We start from the raw sequence: 21,738 nt of genomic DNA on the forward strand, positions 1-21,738 counted from the left end.
TTTGATGTGCCTTAGACTACATTTAAGTAACTATCCAATGAAATTCCAGAAAAAACACTTAAAAAATGACACCTCTAAGCTGTGTATAACAGGCCAATCAGCTGTTTACTTTCCTTAATATTTTTAATGACGGTATATGCCCACACCATTATTTTGTTGGGGTAGGCCCACACCATTCAAACACAGAAAAGCTGCTTTTTAACATAGTTCTCCTTCCAAAATGTTTTAATTATTTCACTCATATTGTAATTCATTATAGGTCATATTTCATTGACATCTCAAACACTGGACAGTTACTTTAAGTCTAGCTGGTAGGCAACACCAAAAAAGAGATCCCGTTTTGGTCGATAATGGCTCCGGAACTATAAATAGATCCATGTGTTATGCCCTCAGATTTTCCTTGAAGCCCAAACAAACGGAATACATCCCCTCCCGTGCCGTCGGTTGTCTCCATGGTAACTCTGTATAGAACGAGATTTGGCTTCAGTATGTCTCAGCTTTAGTCGAAAGAGTTATACAGTAGTGCAGGGATTGGCAATTCCAGTCCTCGGGGGCCTGATTGGTGTCACAGTTTTGCCCCAGCTAACACACCTGACTACAATAACCACCTAATCATGATCTTCAGTTTAGAATTCAATTTGATTAATCAGCTGTGTTTGCTAGGGATGGAGACAGTGAGACCAATCAGACCTTGTAGGACTGGAGTTGCCCACCCCTGCGGTAGTGGTTACTCATGAGTTTCATAACACGCAAGCAGTTGGTCAATGAGTGTGTCAGTCTAAATGGCCCTCAAACTATGGGTTTATAAGTGTGTGTGTGTGTGTGTGTCTGTGTGTGGTCCTGCTCTTTTATGACTAGCATAGCATATTTGTGGTGCATTGGAATGACTGCTCAGACTCACTAGCCTGCTCAGACAGGTAGCTACACACAATGTCTTCATCAGGGCCGTCACGGTTTTTAAGCATGGCATCTTGTAGTCTGGTTCTAGATATGCTGTTAGGTATTGAATAGTGATGGGGGGGAATCGATAGTTGCATATCGAGATATTGTCAAAACGGCACATCAATAATATCGTAATATTATTTGCACAGCTCCAGTATTTTTCCTTCATAGCTTGTTTTCCATCTTCTTTTGAAACAGAGGGACAATATGTTTATAGCGTTTATTTCCACGACTGATCAAAACTCATTTTCTTATTTCATCACCTTTTCATTTAACTTCTCAAATTATTGCCATATTGGACTTCACTGCTGTTGATTCCCTGTCTCACTGTCTGCCATTTTTCCAACTGTTAACGATGCAGACATGCGGAGCACTTTATATTAGTGGCAAATCATTAGAAAGATGCATAGCCATCTCTTCCTACTTACATCATTGTTGCGTTAGGTATTTGGTGAATTTAAATTTTTGCCTTTATGATCATGATTGGAACCTGTTGATGGTAGTTTTGTGATAACTGCACTGTGATTTTAATTTAGTAAAAAGAACAATGATTTTCGCTTGATGTGTTTTCTAAACTTTTTAAGAATTCCAAATGAGTTTAAACGTCACATTCCTACTCCCTTCCCCATCTTATCAGGGAGGTGGCTGTGTAAATGCAAATGTCCTTGTATGGTCCTGAGCTACCTGGCAGACTGGCTTTGCTTCACAGGGCTGTCTCTGTTCCATCAGCTCTGTGCCTGAGTTAGCCTAACTCTGTGATTTAAAGTGGACTTTTATCACTCTTGTTTGATGCGTTCGAATAGCTGCTTTCACAATGAATAGACAGTCAAGATGCTGATGCTTTGATATATCCCCACAGTGTTTCTCTTGACAATAGCATGTGATAACTTTAAGCAGGTCATTTACAAGCTGTCGTGGCCTTAATCATTGACTTGGTTTCATTTACATTTAAGTCATTTAGCAGACGCTCTTATCCAGAGCGACTTACAAATTGGAAAGTTCATACATATTCATCCTGGTCCCCCCGTGGGGAATGAACCCACAACCCTGGCGTTGCAAGCGCCATGCTCTACCAACTGAGCCACACGGGATTTCATAAGACACAAGGCCACAATAGAACCTCCAGTGCCCAACTAGATATGCCTCAAGGGGTGCATAGTATACGGTAACTGAAGTGTTTTGAACACTTATTTTCTGATTGTTGTCAAGGTTATGCAGAGCACAACAAAGCATGATCCTGCAATATAGGTCTTCCTGTTGCTATTCGCAACGCTTTATGTTGACATATACAATCTAATTCTGCTGCAGTTGACTAGCCTGGAAAACCATACTGTTACTTTTCGGTTTCACTTCCCTAATTAGAACAACACTAACGTGAAACGGAGCTGAGTACTTGACAGCATGTTGTAAATTATTGAGTTGCAACTTGCATTCAAGCCTACAGGAAATCTGAAAAGCAGTGTATTGGTATTGGCGTGTTCTATAATGTTTTGGTATTCCCCTCCCTCTGTCTGACTCACCCTCCCTCTCTGACTCACCCTCCGTCTAGTTTGACTCACTGTTTATTTAGTTAGTATCTATGGAACCAGTTGGAGGGTAACACCGCTGCTGTGTACAGTCAATTCAGTGGACAATGGAGAAGGGTTTTGTGTGTAGAAGTTGTGTGCAGAGTGTTTTGGTTTAATGGTTAATGTTCAGTGCTTTGGCAGAGGATATGTATCTATGCAGTGAACTGACATAGCTTGTTAATGGACAGGGTTGTTGTAGTGTTTCTATGCAGCTGGATTTAAACTGCTCCCTTATTCTCTGTTCCGGACGTGCTAGACGGCCAGTTCTTATAGCCTTTAGCCGTACCCTTATCCTACTCCTCCTCTGCTCCTCCTGGTGATGTAGAGGTGAATCCAGGACCTGCAGTGCCTAGCTCCACTCCCACTCCCCAGGTGCTCTCATTTGTTGACTTCTGTAACAGTAAAGCCTTGGTTTCATGCATGTTAACATTAGAAGCCTACTCCCTAAGTTTGCTTTATTCACTGCTTTAGCACATTCTGCCAACCCGGATGTCTTATGCCGTGTCTGAATCCTGGCTTAGGAAAACCACCAAAAACCCTGAAATTTCCATCCCTAACTATACATTCCCCCAGATAGAACTGCTAAAGGGGGCGGTGTTGCAATCTACTACAGAGATAGAACTCTGCAGAGTTCTATCTTACTATCCAGGTTTTTACCAAAACAATTCTAGCTTCTCCTTCTACTTTCCAGAAACAAGTCTCTCACCGTTGCCACTTGCTATAGACCACCCTCTGCTCCCAGCTGTGCCTTGGACACCATATGTGAATTGATTGCCCCCATCTATCGCTTCTGAGCTTGTGGCTCAAACTGGACATGGCCTTTAAACAACCCCGGCCCCGCCAATTCCCTACAAGATTTTTCGGGGGGGGACTGCGCATGGTGGCGTGCGGGAAGGGGGAGTGACTCTCTTCTTCTGTATACATCAAGATGTCGCTCTCGCTGCTGGTGATTCTTTGATCCACCTCTATGCAGACGGACACCATTTCTGTATATTCTGGCCCTTCGTTGGACCTGTGTTATCTAACCTTTAGATGAGCTTCAATGCATACAACTCTCCTTCTGTGGCCTCCAACTGCTCTTAAATGCAAGTTAAACTAAATGGCATGCTCTTCAACCGATCACTGGCCCGCACACTGCCGCCCGCCCCAGCATCACTACTCTGGACGGTCTGAACTTAGAATATGTGTGACACTTACAAATACCTAGGTGTCTGTGTAGACTGTAACTCTCCGTCCAGACTCACATCAACATCTCCAATCAAAAATTTCTAACCTAGAAATTGGCTTTATTTACGACTGTCCAGCTCTAGGTCATATTCATCAAGTCGGCTATGTCGGCTTCCATTTCTGCAACAAAGCATCCTTCACTCATGCTGCCAAACATACCCTCATAAAACTGACCATTCCTACCGATCCTCAACTTCGGCGATGTCAATTACAAAATAGCCTCCAACACTCTACTCAACAAATTGGATGCAGTCTATCACAGTGCCATCTGTTTTTGTCACCAAAGCCCCGTATACTACCCACCACTGAGACCTGTACGCTCTGTTGGTTGGCCCTCGCTTCATACTTGTCGCCAAACCCACTGGCTCCAGGTCATCTACAAGTCTCTGCTAGGTAAAGCCCTGCCTTATCTCAGCTCACTGGTCACCATAGCAGCACCCACCCGTAGCACGCGCTCCAGCAGGTATATCTCACTGGTCACCCCCAAAGCCAATTCTTCCTTTGGCCGCCTCTCCTTCCAGTTCTCTGCTGCCAATGACTGGAACAAACTGCAAAAATCTCTGAAGCTGGAGACTCTTACCTCCCTCACTAGCTTTAAGCCCCAGCTGTCAGAGCAGCTCACAGATCACTGCACATGTACATAGTTCATCTGTAAATAGCCCATCCAATCTACCTCATCCCCATACTGTATTTATTTATTTGTTTATCTTGCTCCTTTGCACCCCAGTATCTCAACTTGCACATTCATCTTCTGCACATCCTACCATTCCAATGTTTAATTGCTATATTGTAATTACTTTGCCACYATGGCCTATTTAAATAAAGGTGAAATAAAATAAATAACTGTTGGAGAGTTATGCCATACTAAAGGGTATCCATGCAGTGTTAGTGTAATAATCTGTTGCCACGACTGCTGTAGCTGAGGTGTAGTGTAGTCTGATATCTAGGCTCAGTGGTTGGTTACCTCCCAAATGGCAACCTAATCCATATAAGTGTACTGTATTTGACCAGAGCCTTATGGGCACTGGCCAAAAGTAGTGCATTAAACGGGAATTAGGGTGCCACTTGGGGGTGCAATTCCACAGTAACGGAATTGAGGTTTGACTTTAAAATGTGTTTTCAAAGTTGAACAATTTACCAAAACTAATTTAGTGGAAGAACTGCGTAGATGCAAACTTTGGCAACGGGATCACGGTAAAATGATCACGGTAAAATCTCCCTCTGATATTTAACTCTGTAATTCTGTTAAATATCTGCTCTAAATGAAGATTGAAAGATGAATGGGCTGTCAGCTGTGACATGGYACCTTGAGATTTGAACTACAATAAGTGAAGTGGATTTACACCCGATAATGGAATTACATCGTGGATCCCTGATCTGTACTACACAGAAATGCATAATTATGGATATTTGTCATTCTCCTCATGTTTACAAGTTTGGACAGCACAGTACAGTGTAGTACAATAGAGTAGGGTAGARTACAATTGTACAATACAATTGCACTATACAATTGTACTATACAATATACTATACTAGACTGCACTGTGCTGTCCAAACTTGTAAAACATACGTCTATTATAGGTTCAGATTTGTTCCAGTCCGTCTGATAACATCAAGGCCAGGGTGGACTGACCAAATTTCAACGTACATGGACATCCGGTGTCTGTCGGTGCTCAGTGGTAAATGGGAAGAAAGAGTGTCAATAAGAGCTGGGAGAGATGGTATGAACTGGACAGTGAGGCAGAGCGAGGGAGGGGGTTTTCCACAAATTACCAGTTTTAATCACTATAATTCAAAGAATGTTTATCAGTAAAATCACTAACTAATTGGTAGGTCTACCATTACTTGTTAGTTCTGTGAACTTTAATTACAGTGCCTTGCAAAAGTATCCATCCCCCTTGGCGTTTTTTCCTGTTTTTGTTACATTACAACCTGTAATTTAAATKGATTTTTATTTGGATTTCATGTAATGGACATACACAAAATAGTGAAATTATAAAAAGAACTTGTTTAAAAATATATATATATGCATGCACCACTTTTCCATTWAAAAAATATATATATAAAAACGGAAAGTGGTGCGTGCATATGTATTCACCCTCTTTGCTATGAAGCCCCTAAATAAGATCTGGTAGAACCAATTACCTTCAGAAGTCACATAATTAGTTAGATTGCACACAGGTGGACTAAGTGTCACATGATCTGTCACATGATCTCAATATACAGTGGGGAGAACAAGTATTTGATACACTGTCMATTTTGTAGGTTTTCCTACTTACAAAGCATGTAGAGGTCTGTAATTTTTATCATAGGTACACTTCAACTGTGAGAGATGGAATCTAAAACAAAAATCCAGAAAATCACATTGTATGATTTTTAAGTAATTAATTTGCATTTTATTGCATGACATAAGTATTTGATCACCTACCAACCAGTAAGAATTCCGGCTCTCACAGACCTGTTATTTTTTCTTTGAGAAGCCCTCCTGTTCTCCACTCATTACCTGTATTAACTCCACCTGTTTGAACTCGTTACCTGTATAAAAAGACACCTGGCCACACACTCAATCAAACAGACTCCAACCTCTCCACAATGGCCAAGACCAGAGAGCTGTGTAAGGACATCAGGGATAAAATTGTAGACCTGCACAAGGCTGGGATGGGCTACAGGACAATAGAAAAACAGCTTGGTGAGAAGGAACAACTGTTGGCGCAATTATTAGAAAATGGAAGAAGTTCAAGATGACGGTCAATCACCCTCGGTCTGGGCTCCATGCAAGATCTCACCTCTGGGGCATCAATGATCATGAAGAAGGTGAGGGATCACCCAGAACTACACGGCAGGACCTGGTCAATGACCTGAAGAGAGCTGGGACCACAGTCTCAAAGAAAACCATTAGTAACACACTACGCCGTCATGGATTAAAATCCTGCAGTGCACGCAAGGTCCCCCTGCTCAAGCCAGTGCATGTCCAGCGCCCGTCTGAAGTTTGCCAATGACCATCTGGATGATCCAGAGGAGGAATGGGAGAAGGTCATGTGTGTCTGATGAGACAAAAATAGAGCTTTTTGGTCTAAACTCCACTCGCCGTGTTTGGAGGAAGAAGAAGATGAGTACAACCCCAAGAACACCATCCCAACCGTGAAGCATGGAGGTGGAAACATCATTCTTTGGGGATGCTTTTCTGCAAAGGGGACAGGACGACTGCACTGTATTGAGGGGAGGATGGAATGGGGCCATGTATCGCGAGATCTTGGCCAACAACCTCCTCCCTCAGTAAGAGCATTGAAGATGGGTCGTGGCTGGGTCTTCCAGCATGACAACGACACCGAAACACACAGCCAGGGCAACTAAAGGAGTGGCTCCGTAAGAAGCATTTCAAGGTCCTGGAGTGGCCTAGACAGTCTCAGACCTGAACCCAATAGAAAATCTTTGGAGGGAGCTGAAAGTCCGTATTGCCAGCGACAGCCCCGAAACCTGAAGGATCTGGAGAAGGTCTGTATGGAGGAGTGGCCAAAATCCCTGCTGCAGTGTGTGCAAACCTGGTCAAGAACTACAGGAAACGTATGAACGCTGTAATTGCAAACAAAGGTTTCTGTACCAAATATTAAGTTCTGCTTTTCTGATGTATCAAATACTTATGTCATGCAATAAAATGCAAATTAAATACTAAAAATTATACAATGTGATTTTCTGGATTTTTGTTTTAGATTCTGTCTCTCACAGTTGAAGTGTACCTATGATAAAAATTACAGACCTCTACATGCTTTGGAAGTAGGAAACCTGCAAAATCGGCGGTGTATCAAATACTTGTTCTCCCCACTGTATATACACCTGTTCTGAAAGGCTCCAGAGTCTGCAACACCACTAAGCAAGGGGCAGGCACCACCAAGCAAGCGGCACCATGAAGACCAAGGAGCCTCTCAAACAGGTCAGGGACAAAGTTGTGGCGGTACAGATCAGGGTTGGGTTCTAAAAAAAAATATCCAAAACTTTGAACATCCCACATAGCACCATTTAAATCCATTATAAAAAAATAAAACAAACAACAAACCTGCCAAGAGAGGGCTGCCCACCAAAACTCACGGACCAGGCAAGGAGGGCATTATTCAGAGAGGCAACAAAGAGACAGAGATAACCCTGAAGGAGCTGCAAAGCTCCACAGCGGAGATTGGAGTATGTGTCCATAGGACCACTTTAAGCCGTACACTCCACAGAGCTGGGCTTTACGGAAGAGTGGCCAGAAAAAAGCCATTGCTTAAAGAAAAAAGTAAGCAAACACGTTTGGCGTTCGCCAAAAGGCATGTGGAAACCCCAAACATATGGAAGAAGGTACTCTGGTCAAATATAGGTTTGGCCATCAAGGAAAACACTGTCTGGCGAAAACCCAACACCTCTCATCACCCCGAGAATACCATCCCCACAGTGAAGCATGGTGGTGGCAGCATCATGCTGTGGGGTTGTTTTTCACCGGCAGGGACTTTGAAACTGGTCAGAATTGAAGGAGCTGGAGCAGTTTTGCCTTGAAGAATGGGCAAAAGTCCCGGTGGCTAGATGTGCCAAGCTTATAGCGACAGCTGTAATTCTGCAAAAAGTGTCTCTACAAAGTATTGACTTTTGGGGGGGGGGGGGGTGAAATATTATGCACGCTCAAGTTTTCAGTTTTTTCGTAATTATTCCTTGTTTCACAGAAAAAAAAACATTTTGCATCTTCAGTGGTAGGCATGTTGTGTAAATCAAATGATACAACCCCCCCAAAAAAATCTATTTTAATTCCAGGTTGTAAGACAACAAAATAGGAAAAATGCTAAGAGGGGTGAATACTTTCGCAAGCCACTGTATCCTCCCTCCCTCCACGAGGGAGCAAAATTAGAAAATATATTAAAGATAATATTGCACAAGCCAATATTTCTTACATTTACAGAAGGTTAACAATTTCTACACAATGTTATTGTGTTGATGTAGTTCTGATACCTTTTTTAAGACTTTTTCTGATAGATGTTTTCTAAGATCCCCTTTCCATCTGTTTTATCCTGAAATCAAAGCCTTTACTTCTGCCTAAAATGGAAAATGTTTGAAAAATGTATCCTTGCCTTCATTTCCCCAAAATATAGACTCTTACAATAGCTTTCATTTGACACCAAATTAGACATGCTCCTATGAACTTCCCATGTTGGTGATCATGGGTCCGTTTCCATGGAAATACTCAGTGGTTGGAGTGTTGTGTCCCAGCGAACATTCCTTCCTGCTGATGACTCATGTCCTGGGCATGGCTCTGACTCTTGAGAGGCGCCTATGGGGAACCAGACAGTGTGTGTACACACACACACACTAACAGACAAACCACCACCACMMMCACACACACACACACACACACACACACACACACACACACACACACACACACACAAACAATAGAGCCTTTGGTTGAACTAGACAGCACATTGGAAAAACACAGACACATGCATTCTATCCATAAGAAACTGTGTACATTTCCACAGTATACAGTCTCTTACAAACTGCAATTCACCCAAAGCATTTCCATGTTTAGGGAGTGGGTCTATAACACACACACCAGGTTTGGGCATGCCACAGCCTGGATGGAGAAGAGAGGAATGTACACACACACACACACACAAACAATAGAGCCTTTGGTTGAACTAGACAGCACATTGGAAAAACACAGACACATGCATTCTATCCATAAGAAACTGTGTACATTTCCACAGTATACAGTCTCTTACAAACTGCAATTCACCCAAAGCATTTCCATGTTTAGGGAGTGGGTCTATAACACACACACCAGGTTTGGGCATGCCACAGCCTGGATGGAGAAGAGAGGAATGTGTGGCAGTGAGAATGTGGGCCGATTTGTTCACTTCTTATTAACCATTGACACGCTGTGTACATCCTGATTATCAACATGTTTCTCATACTGTACCTCACTAAGACTGTTGATCTACAGTGTCTTCAGAAGTGTTCATACCCCTTGACATATTCTATTTTGTCATACAGCGTGAATTCAACATTTTCTTACCCATTTAGACACAATACCCCATAATGACAAACTGAAAACATGTTTTTATAAATTTTGCTAATCTATTTACAAAGAAATACAGAAATATTGAATTTACATAAGTATTCATAACCCTGAGTCAATACATGTTACAATCACCTTTGGCAGTGATCACAGCTTTGAGTCTTTTTGGGTAAGGCTCTAAGAGCTTTCCACATCTCGATTGTACAATTCTTCAAGCTCTGTCATGTTGGTTGTTGATCATGGCTTGACAGCCATTTTCAAGTCTTGCCACAGACTTAATAAGTCAAAACTGTAGCTAGGCCACTCGGGAACATTCAATGTCGTCTTGGTAAGCAACTCCATTATATATTTGGCCTTGTGTTTTAGCTTATTGTCCTGCTGAAAGATGAATTTGGGATATTTGTATTCTGTACAGGCTTCATCCTTTTCCCTCTGTCATTTAGCTTAGTATTGTGTAGTAACTATGTTGTTTATCCATCCACAGTGTTCTCCTGTCACAGCCATTAAACTCTGTTTTAAAGTCACCATTGGCCTCATGGTGAAATCACTGAGCAGTTCCCTTCCTCTCCGGCAACTGAGTTAGGAAAGACGCCTGTATCTTTGTAGTGACTGGGTGTATTGATACACCATCCAAAGTGTAATTAATAACTTCACAATGCTCAAAGGGACAATCAGTGTGGGCTTTTTTTTTTTACCCCGCTACCAATAGGGGCCCTTTGAGGCGTTGGAAAATCTCCCTGGTCTTTGTGGTTGAATCTATGTTTAAAATTCACTGCTCAACTGAGGGACCTTACAATTATATGTATGTGTGGGATACAGAGATGAGGTAGTCATAAAACATTTTTTTAACCATTATTGTTGCACACAGTGAATCCATACAACTTATGTGACTTGTTAAGCAAATATATACTCCTCAACTTATTTAGGCTTGCCATAACAAAGGGGTTGAATACTTATTGATTTAAAGACCTTTCAGCTTTACATTTTTTTATTAATTTGTAAAAATGTCAAACATAATTCATTTTTSACATTTATGGGGTATTGTGTGTAGGCCACTTGCACACCAATCTCAATTTAATTCATTTTTTAAATTCAAGCTGTAACACAACAACATGTGGAATGAGTCGAGTGACTTCAGAAGGTTTTCACCCATCCTCATTTGTATTTATTACTGTACACCACAGCAAAACATTATGCAATGTGAAAACAAGTTTCTTATTTTACCTTCATTTAACCAGGCAAGTCAGTTAAGAACAAATTCTTATTTACAATGACGGCCTAGGAACAGTGGGTTAACTGCCTTGTTCAGGGGCAGAACAACAGATTTTTACCTTGTCGGCTCAGGGACTCAATCTAGCAACCTTTTGGTTACTGGCCCAATGCTCTAACCACTAGGCTACCTGCCGCCCCGTTGTTGTTAAACAAGTTCAGGCAGTCCCTCCCCATTTTGGTCCGTTCTCTTCCGTTTGGTGCAGTAAATTACGACCCAGGTGTTTGCAGTGCTGTAATCGAAGCCAAGGTAATGTCTACATAGGTTTTGGCCTGGTGCCTTGCGAATTCAATGTCCACATTCTAGAACATCGCTCTACTACTATGTGCTGCTAGCAACTAACGTTTCCTGTCTCCAAATTCACAGAATGTGGACATTTTATTCATCACAATACTGTTTATGCTACTAGCAACTGCAATACAGCAGAATTCCGTGTYTCTACCAGTGTTTGTGAGTATTAGCATGTGTAGCTACTGGTTAATCTAGTCCTCTGCTGAGATTTGAAGACTGGGACTGATTGTATAACCCTGACTCACTTGTGAACTCTGCTGATCAGCACAGTAGCTGTGACTTTGACTGGCCTGGGAGTCATGTGGGCTTGACTGGGATGCTGACACTGGTTCAATGCACTACACCATAGTTCATATAGAGACGTTGGCATTTCCCCATACACAGGGTGTATGCTGCTGGAAGTGTGTGTGTGTGTGTCAGAGAGCTCATGCAAATGTAAAGAACACCTGATGATCTCGTGCCTAACCTAAAGCGCACCTAGTTTTGAGGACGTAGGATAGTTTGTCTGTTCTCTCAGAAGTCACGTCTCTTTGTTCTGCTGCTTCACTAAAGCAACCCTACAGTGGTATGTGGCTTTCATTTCTCTCAGCTCACCTGTTTGTCTCAACATGCTGGAAATGAAGTAATAATGTTGTGTTAATCACTGCGTCTCTCTCTTCCTATTCAACAGTGGTTATTCATGATGACGCCCTCTTGAGGTCGGTGTGTTAGGTGATGGTCCTGTTGGTGGTTTCCGCTGAGACTAGACAATCGTAAGCAGTACTGTCAAGTCACAGAAAGATGACATCAACATCCCCCTCCCACAGCGACAGCAGCAGCGGCTCGTCCAAACATGGCAGCCATCAGGTAGGTGTGTGCGTGCGCGTATCTCTGTGTGTACACGCGTATCTCTGTGTGTGTGCATGCACACACGCTTGTGTATCTCGTGTGTGTGTGTGCGTGCGCACGTTATCTCGTGTGTGTGTGTGGCACGTAATCTGCGTGTGTGTGTTGTGTGTGCCGTGCACGTATCTCTGTGTTGTACACGCGTATCTCTGTGTGTGTGCCATGCACACACGCTTGTTATCTGCGTGTGTGTGGTGTGCGTGCGCACGTATCTCGTGTGTGTGTGTGGCGCACGTATCTCGTGTGTGTGTGTGGGTGTGGCACGTATCTCGTGTGTGTGTGTGTGCGCGCGTATCTTGTATGTGTGTGCGCGCGTTATCGTGTGTGTGTGTGTACGAGCGTATCTCTGTGTGCGTGCGCCTCTGCGTGTGAGTGCCTGTCTGAATGAACTCCGCTCTGTCTCAAATGTCTTGTGGCGACATTAACATTTTGATGCTTATCTTGACTGACCTAACGTCAGCTGAACTGAAATGAACTGGCTATGGCCTGACTGGAGGGCGCCTAGCAGCACTCCTAACCCTCCTTGCCTGGGTTAGGGGACACATTATGGCAGAGATGCAGCCTCTCCTCCTCTCGTCATGTGGTTGAGTATGCGTGTAACCTGATGCGTCTCTGTCTACAGGACAGCTGGGAGATCATAGAGGGGCTGAAGGGTAACCCTGGCAACATCCAGGAGCCAGAGAAACAGGAGGGCTTCCTGCTCAAGAGGAGGAAATGGCCCATGAAGGGATGGCACAAGGTGTGTACAGCCTCCCTGACCTCTTTACCTCTTACTGCAGGTAAATCTCAAGTGTCTATCCTTGATTTCTTGCATCCTCTCTCCTCTCCTTCTCTACATGCATTGGAGGAGAAGGTCATAGGTTCTCTTCAGACCTTCTCCTCTTCTGAACTGAAGGATGTGCGGAGAGKACGTGAGGAATCAAGGAGGCACTTGGCTCTCTTGAACCGCTGAGTTACCTGAAGGGCACATGGAGATGTGAGAGGTGTTCTACCTGACACGTACATGGTGTTTATCTAAAGCTCTTATAAGACRCTTATGTAAAGTTGGAGGTGAAATTTGAATGGAGCATTTAAATGGATATCTTGTTCATGTAAAAAGCTTTTGTCCACAACTGTAATATCTAAAGTGTGACGATATTTCTTTGGCCCAAAGCAGATAATTAAAGTTTGAACGTGACAGATGGATGGCTAAAACAGTTGATACTTTCTCTTGCTATCCAGAGATACTTCTTGCTGGAGAAAGGCATTCTGAAGTACTCAAAATGTAAAGCTGATGTAAGTACCTATTCAAAAGTATCTGTTAAGCAGATGCAATAACCACACCATTAACTCAATTGTGTGTGTGTGTGTGTGTGTGTGTGTCATTGAAGGAGTGAGTATTCGCTCATTTAGTTAGTCATACACACAACACACACACACACACACACACACTGACCATTTGCTTTTGTTTCCAGCTGAGGAAAGGCAAGCTGCATGGCTGCATTGATGTGGGGCTGTCTGTCATGTCAATCAAAAAGAAAACCAAGGCCATCGATCTGGACGCCAACAACAACATTTATCACCGGCTCAAGGTTTCTCTCTCTTCTCTCTCTCTCTCTGTCTCTGTCTCTGTCTCTCTCTCTGTCTCTGGTCTCTGTCTCTGTCTCTGTCTCTGTTCTCTGTCTCTGTCTCTGTCTCTCTGTCTCTCTGTCTCTCTCTCCTCAATCTGTTTAAATGACATCACATCTCGTTGTCCAATAGGTGAAGTCTGAGAAGTCTCAGGAAGTGAAGTCACAGGAGTTGTTTGATGATTGGGTGTCGAAGCTACGACATCACCGTGTCTTCCGTCAGAACGAGATCACCATGTACCCCCACGAGAGGCACCTGTTTCACCCCTCCTCACACCTCTCACCTAACCTCAACGACTCCATGAGACGGGTACGCTTCTCTTTAGACAGGGATATATGATACATTTTGTGCTTTCCCCCTAATGGTTTGAATTTTGGAGATGGTAAGCTGACCCTAGATCTGCGTCTAAGAGCAAACTCTTACTGACGCTTCTTGACTGACCAATCATAATTTCATTATTGTACTGTATAATGTATTTTATATGAATCACTGTATGTCTATGCATATTCAATTCATTGTCCCTCACCCTTCCCCTCGCTGTCTCCCTCCCCTGCTCTCTCTTTCTCAGCAGCACTCCAGTCTGGCTAAGCAGGCGTCAGTAGTCCAGCAGGCGAAGGTCAGTGCCTGGCTTCACTCCTCAGAAGACATGGACAGGTGTTGCAGAGGTAGGGAGATCAAACATCTCACCTGTCTGAGTCGTCATACCTTTCCTGATGGATCTCACCTTACTTAAGTTCTCTGTATCGACTCGCTCTCACCTTCTCTAATTCATGTCTCTCACCTTCTCGGATTCATATCCCTCACCTTCTCTAATTCATATCCCTCATTGTTCTCTGTCAGATTTGGAGGACTGTGAGTCTTACCTGTTGGAACTCAACCTGCTGCTGAAGAGTATGGAGGTTTTCCACCGCACTTCCTCTGCCCCCGCCATCAGCCTCATGGTAACACAACCTTTCCTCTGCCTCCGCCATCAGCCTCATGGTAACACAACCTTTCCTCTGCCCCCGCCATCAGCCTCATGGTAACACAACCTTTCCTCTGCCCCTGCCATCAGCCTCATGGTAACACAACCTTCCCTCTGCCCCTGCCATCAGCCTCATGGTAACACAACCTTTNGGTAACACAACCTTTCCTCTGCCCCTGCCATCAGCCTCATGGTAACACAACCTTCCCTCTGCCCCTGCCATCAGCCTCATGGTAACACAACCTTTGCCCTTTAACCTTGACCCTAACCTTGACCCAGTACACATACTGTACTCAGCCCCTTTAACCTTCACTACACTTACTCTGACCCTGCTATGAGTACACGGTAGGTATGCACACAACCCCTAGACTTGAACCCTAACCTCTTCACTTCCACTGGGACACCAGGCCTCAACATACGACATTCCCAAGAAGGAGAAGAGGGGTCCCAGGAAGTGGCGTTCAAAAAATTACACCAAAGATGCCCCGGCCACGCTACAGGTACACACTGTTTTACGTTTTCTCAAAGCAACAGCTGCTACCATTCCATGTCAACTTTTACCTGTGCTAAATCCTACAGCCACTTGATAGTGTTGCATTGACTAAAGACTACTAGAAGAATAGTTCTGTGTGACACCCAATACATCCCCCACCTGTAGTTGTCTTTAACCCTGAGATCTCTCCTTCCACCAGGTTCCTGGCTGTGGCTCACCGCCTGCCTCTCCTCATCTCCATACCTCCCACCCAAACCTCTCTACTGCTGAAGCAGACACCTCCTTCCTGGAAACCCCAGACTCACCTACTGATGCCAACCGCCTCCAGGAAGACTTCTGCAGGCTGGCGAACAACAGTGAGTCCCTGGTTTCAGGTCGGCCCACTGGGTCAAGTATAGGTATTTTACAGGCTGGGTATGATCGTTAAAACACACTTTTTTTTCTCGCTCTGTGTGTGTCTCCCGCGCTCTGTGTGTGTGTTTCCTGCGCTCTGTGTGTCTGTAGTTCACTCCACTCTGCGGTCAGCCTATAGTTCTCTATCAGCAGAGAGAGACAGAGTGAGACATGCTATTGACCTGAAGGCCCCTCCTCCAGCGCAGGTCATRGGCCTCAAGACCGGCTATGGCTCGGTGAGTTGGGTGTGTGAGAGAGAGCGAGTGTGTGTGCATGTGCTGTGTTCCACAATACTGCACATGTCAAGTTGATTTCAGGAGATTGTTTACATACCAAACATGACATTGGGACTGATCTGAACCTCTGCTGCCAATCAACCTCTTCTACCAATCAGGGTCTCCCAGATGGATCCCGCCAACTTGTCCACCAGGCGTCCAATGAGTCCATGTCGGAGTTCTTTGACGCTCAGGAGTACCAGCTGACCTCCAGCTCCTCTGAGAATGAGGTGAGCCTAAAGGTCAGATTACCCAACCCTAACCATTAGGGAGATAAACAATGATCTGAACAGTCATTCATATCTTWTTTTCTCTGTTTGTCTCCAGGCTTCTGATGATGACTCGTATATCAGTGATGTCAGCGACAGTGTTTCCATGGACACCGGCTACAGCAACGAGGGAGGAAGTGAGAGACATGACTCTGGTATGCCGTGCGGGTGCATAGGCCAGCATATGAGTATTTCTATGACAAGCATACAATTTGTACGAGTGAGCAAATGTTTGCTACCTCCATTTTAAGCCCCCCCCCCCCCCCAGCAGGCTCAGGAGGAAGTGGTGTTCAGGTGGCCCGCAGGCGGACTACCCTCCCCTCCCCCCAACCCAGCAGCAGCAGTGTCAGTCTATGGAACATCCTCAAGAACAACATAGGGAAGGACCTGTCCAAAGTAGCCATGCCTGTTCATCTCAACGAGCCTCTCAACACACTACAGAGGCTGTGTGAAGAGGTGGAGTACTCTGAGCTGCTGGATACAGCGAACCACACACAGGACCCGTACCAGAGAATGGTGAGGGTATAGGATGCAGGTACACACACACACACACACAATGCCTAGCAATGCATGGTAAGAGAATTTGGACATACTCACACCATGATTCTTATGATGCATTGTGGGAACCCACACACACAACCTCTACCTACACATGGTAAGTAACACAGTCTCTGTCTCTCTGTGTGTGTGTCCTGTGCTGCAGGTGTATGTGGCAACATTTGCAGTGTCTGCATATGCCTCCAGTTACTACCGGGCAGGAAGTAAACCCTTTAACCCCGTCCTGGGAGAGACCTACGAGTGTGACAGACCTGACAAGGGCTTCAGGTTCATAGCAGAACAGGTAAACAGGAACTAAACCTACAGGAACAAGTTAACATCACTCACATACAATAAACCAAGAATCACTGGGCTGATTCATTTAGTGCATTCCAAATGACCCTCTATTCCCATTTAGTGCACTAAATTTAACCAGGGCCCATAGTGCTCTGGTCATAACTAGTGCACTATATAGGGAAAAGGATGCCATTTGGAACAGAACTGTTGCATATGATGACTGAAGACTCATAACATTGTCAGTCACATGTATTCACCAGTTGAACCCCCTGTCTGTCTTAGGTGAGCCATCACCCACCTGTGTCAGCGTGTCACTGTGACTCTCACAACTTCACTTTCTGGCAAGGTGAGCTTCTATGTTTTCAGTAAACATATCACCACCTTTTCCTTCTATTTGTGATTGTTATTGTGAGGGTTATCTGTGCCACTCACCTACTACCCCTGTCTATCTCTCTGTCCCCTGTCTATCTCTCTGTCCCCTGTCTATCTCTCTGTCCCCTGTCTATCTCTCTGTCCCCTGTCTATCTCTCTGTCCCCTGTCTATCTCTCTGTCCCCTGTCTATCTCTCTGTCCCCTGTCTATCTCTCTGTCCCCTGTCTATCTCTCTGTCCCATCTCTCTCAGATGTCCAGTGGAAGAATAAGTTCTGGGGGAAATCCATGGAGATTGTTCGCATTGGAACCACTCATGTGACCCTGCCAGGGTGAGTCTCTTTAATTTGATAGAATGTGTGTGTGTGAACGTCAGAGCTGCTTTCATATGAAATCGAGGTGTGTGACAGTTGTTTGTCATCCTCAGGTTTGGGGACCACTATGAGTGGAACAAGGTAACGTCCTGCATCCACAACATCCTGAGTGGCCAGCGCTGGCTAGAACACTACGGAGAGATGTCAATCAAAAACACCAGCAGTGACGCCTGCCAGTGTACAGTGACCTTCGTCAAGGTGAGGAGATGGACTATACCATCCCAGTTACACGAAGGGTGCGTCCCAAAAGGCACCCTATGTCTTATACAGAGCACTACTACCCATAGGACGCTGACCAAAAGTAGTGCACTATATAGGGTGTTATTTAAAACAGCCTAACGCAATTTAATGTAAATTGGCCAACACGTATGAAACCCTGGGCCAGTGTTTCCTAAACTCGGTCCTGGGACCAACGGGTGCACCTTTTTGGTTTTTGCCCTAGCACTACACAACTGATTCAAATGATCAGCTCATCATCAAGCTTTGATCATTTGAATCGGCTGTGTAGGTTTAGGGCAAAAACCCAAACACACCGCTTAGGGTCCCCAGGACCGAGTTGGGAAAACACTAGGTTTCTGAGGGTATTACCAGGTTTAACAGCGCCATCTGTTGGGGAACAGGAGGAACAACATCCTGGTGACCATTATCCTGGAAACCTTCAAAGTAACTAATGAGTGGTGGATGGATTCATATATTATTTAGAATTCATCACATGATTGACAGCGTTTTATGGGTTTCTGATTTGTAACATCTTATTTGTTTTGCGTCATTAGTTTAATTTGTTTATTATTCATGTTTTGCAAATTTAATCCACAGGCGAAATCGTGGAGCTCAACGGTCAACAAGATAGAGGGAGTGGTCACAGACAGTGGGGGGCGTGTCATCCACTCATTCTTTGGCAAATGGCATGAAGGCGTGTACCAAGGAGACACGCCCTCTGCCATCTGCATCTGGAGAGCAAGTGAGTGACTGGCTCTTAGGGCTGTCCGTCACAACTCACACACCCACATTCACAAACATAAAGTGGCATTCCACGTAAATATTATAGCTTATTATCTTTTACCTTGAAAATAGTTAAAAATATGAATTTTGTCATGTGTTTGTGTTTGTGTAGACCCCATGCCYGTGGACCAGGACCAGTACTATGGCTTTACTCAGTTTGGTGTGGAGCTGAATGAGCTTGATGCCGCCCTGAAGCCCCTCCTACCCCCCACAGACACACGCTTCCGTCTCGACCAGAGGTAGGACACACCCCGGGATTCTCTCTTCCTCTCTCCGTCTTCTTCCTCCTCCTCTCCTCTCTCCGTCTTCTTCCTCCTCCTCTCCTCTCTCYGTCTTCTTCCTCCTCCTCTCCTCTCTCTGTCTTCTTCCTCCTCCTCTCCTCTCTCCRTCTTCTTCCTAGCTCTCCCTAATCCAGTATTCCTTCTTTCTCATACTTCCCTGTATTATATCACCCTTCTCATAGGATCCTTTTCACTCGAGTGTTTCTTTCTCTGTCTCTCTCTCTCTCCTTCTCTGTGTGTCTCTCTCTCTGTCTCAGGTGTTTGGAAGAAGGGAACATTGAGGGGGCTGAGGAGCAGAAACAGAGGATAGAGCTGCTCCAGAGAGAAAGGAGAAAAGTCCTGGAGGAGAACAACATGACGCACAAACCACTCTTCTTCAAGTACGCCACCGTGTGTGTGTGTGCCTGCCTGCCTTTCTGTCTGATTCCAGCAGACAAGAGAGTTCATTGTTCACACATTTAGCCACGAAGACAGAACAAGACTGTCTTAATTCTTAACTGCACAGTATCCTTTACAACAGTGGTTCCCAACATTTTTCGCTTACCCCTGAAGTACTCCCTCACGTGCATTTTACCAGTAAGCCTATCGTCTCATGAGTCTTCTCACGTGTGGATAGGCCAAGTACCCCTGGTTGGGAACCACTGCTATACAATATAGAAAAGGTCTGACGGAATGGCACCACTCTGTCTATATAACTTACCACATTGTCACAGGTCTGTCATGTGAATAACACTCCATTAGCCTCTGGGCTCCATTTTAACAAACCTAATGCAATGGTAAATCTAATTGGCTTACAAAAACGAAATAACATAATGTAGACCTATCTTTGCTAAATACGTTAACTTGAACCCATTTGYAGTCYACGTTATTCTAAGTCACTGCATGGCCTCAATAGCATTCACACTGACATAGGGGCTAGGCCTACTGTAAATTACATTATATCTGAGCATGACAATAAGCAAGATTAAATTCATTATTTATAAGGCCTAAAAAGAGAAGGAATAATTKGAATCAAATTCTAAACACAACAACTTGTTTGAATAAAGCTTTGGTGATTAAGATTGATTTCCCAGCGGTCTCAGGAGCCAAACTCTTTATCAACAGTCTTGTCTACTTCACGGTTGCGTTGGGCAGGACAAAAAAAGGCCTTCATTGAGAGGAGAGGAGGCTATGCTTGGTTTTTAACCAAATCAATTAAATGGGGGGGGGAAACATTTCGTTTTTTATGTTTCTAATTACAAAGTATAAAGGCACCAAAATCACATTAGGCTACTCTTGGTCCATGTTCAAATGGGCAGTGTGTGTCACGGCTGGATAGGCTGTATCATAACCAACTGTGTTACCACTAAAACCAGCTTTTGGTTGGTCTTAAGTATCCTATCAGCACTGCCTGAAAATAGAAACTTGGATCATGTTTTTAAGGACACGYCGAAAATATTTCCACCCCTCCCATTTGAGCGTTAAGCGAGCTGATGTTAGACAGGTAAATTGCCAAACTTGGCGTTAGGGCTGGGAAATGCCGGCGTGACAGTTTTTAAATGACGAAATTGCAAACCTAACGTGCATTTGACACTAGCACCGCCTTAATTCCAGCCGAACATGGAGCCCCTCAGTGTCTGACTGGTCAAAACAACACCRTTAAGTTGTTCTGTGTAGTCATGAGATCTCACTGTTTTACTTGAAGGTGTACTGAGGGTTAGGGTTGTACACTTACAGCCAGGTTATGCAGTATGTTTGGAATATGTGTTTAGTTTTATATATATGTGTGACTGCTGTTTTTGTTTATTTAACAGGAAATCAAAGGATGACACGTGGCTGAGCTCTAATACATACTGGGAGCAGCGGAAGGACCCTGGGTTCGGCTGTAGAGAGGACTTCCCTGTGCTGTGGTGACCCTGTAAMCCCACAGGAGTACAGATCTAGGGTCAGATTATCCTTGCCCACAACAGACACAGGATTTTCCAAAACGGGGATCTCCACCTCCACACCAAAATCGSCGTCTATCAAGCCGTCTGCATCACCACACTTCTTTACAGCTGTGAAGCCTGGGTCACTTAGTCGCCACAACAAGCAGCTCAAGCGATTCCACAGAAGATGCCTGCAGCGCATACTGGGACTCACCTGGTGCAACCGTGTCCTGTACAGAAATACTTGTTAAGACCAACTGTACGAGAGTGGAGCCACATTGTCACCCAACACCAACTGAAAGAGATGGAGGCCATGGTCGCCAACACCAACTGTAAGAGTATGTGAGGCCATGGTCCCAACACCAACTTGTAAAGAGTATGGAGGCCATGGTCGCCCAACACCAACTGTAAGAGTATGGAGCCATGCGTCCCCAACACCAACTGTAGAGGATGGAGGCCATGGTCGCCCAACACCAAACTGCAAGAGTATGGAGGCCATGGTCCCCAACACCAACTGTAAGAGTAAGGAGCCATGTGTCGCCCAACACCAACTTAAGAGTATGGAGGCCATGGTCGCCCAACACCAACCTTAAGAGTAAGGAGCCATGGTCACCCAACACCAACTGTAAGAGTATGGAGGCCATGGTCGCCCAAACACCAACTGTAGAAGATATGGAGGCCATGGTCGCCCAACACCAACTGTTAGAGTATGGAGGCCATGGTCGCCCAACACCAACTGCAAGAG

The 21,738-nt window shown here is 44.6% G+C and overlaps 1 protein-coding gene across 1 annotated transcript in view; it reads left to right on the forward strand.

Annotated features, from left to right (window-relative positions):
* LOC111955216 (oxysterol-binding protein-related protein 3) overlaps positions 1 to 21,315 on the forward strand; it is a 29,605-nt gene extending 8,290 nt beyond the window's left edge. Inside the window, exons 2-23 of the mRNA XM_070435987.1 lie at positions 12,009 to 12,184; positions 12,846 to 12,962; positions 13,445 to 13,498; positions 13,678 to 13,794; positions 13,964 to 14,140; positions 14,400 to 14,496; positions 14,672 to 14,772; positions 15,203 to 15,295; positions 15,488 to 15,644; positions 15,793 to 15,917; positions 16,076 to 16,186; positions 16,284 to 16,380; positions 16,494 to 16,741; positions 16,929 to 17,066; positions 17,342 to 17,405; positions 17,683 to 17,761; positions 17,857 to 18,001; positions 18,620 to 18,764; positions 18,918 to 19,044; positions 19,344 to 19,466; positions 20,880 to 21,260; positions 21,298 to 21,315. Of these exons, the coding sequence (XP_070292088.1) occupies positions 12,119 to 12,184; positions 12,846 to 12,962; positions 13,445 to 13,498; positions 13,678 to 13,794; positions 13,964 to 14,140; positions 14,400 to 14,496; positions 14,672 to 14,772; positions 15,203 to 15,295; positions 15,488 to 15,644; positions 15,793 to 15,917; positions 16,076 to 16,186; positions 16,284 to 16,380; positions 16,494 to 16,741; positions 16,929 to 17,066; positions 17,342 to 17,405; positions 17,683 to 17,761; positions 17,857 to 18,001; positions 18,620 to 18,764; positions 18,918 to 19,044; positions 19,344 to 19,466; positions 20,880 to 20,979 (2,481 nt within the window). The 5' untranslated portion in view covers positions 12,009 to 12,118 and the 3' untranslated portion in view covers positions 20,980 to 21,260; positions 21,298 to 21,315. The remainder of the gene's footprint in view (positions 1 to 12,008; positions 12,185 to 12,845; positions 12,963 to 13,444; positions 13,499 to 13,677; positions 13,795 to 13,963; positions 14,141 to 14,399; positions 14,497 to 14,671; positions 14,773 to 15,202; positions 15,296 to 15,487; positions 15,645 to 15,792; positions 15,918 to 16,075; positions 16,187 to 16,283; positions 16,381 to 16,493; positions 16,742 to 16,928; positions 17,067 to 17,341; positions 17,406 to 17,682; positions 17,762 to 17,856; positions 18,002 to 18,619; positions 18,765 to 18,917; positions 19,045 to 19,343; positions 19,467 to 20,879; positions 21,261 to 21,297) is intronic.
* Positions 21,316 to 21,738: the final 423 nt, after the last annotated feature.

Source organism: Salvelinus sp. IW2-2015, linkage group LG30 (genome assembly GCF_002910315.2).
Source record: "Salvelinus sp. IW2-2015 linkage group LG30, ASM291031v2, whole genome shotgun sequence".
NCBI classification, from domain to species: domain Eukaryota; kingdom Metazoa; phylum Chordata; class Actinopteri; order Salmoniformes; family Salmonidae; genus Salvelinus; species Salvelinus sp. IW2-2015.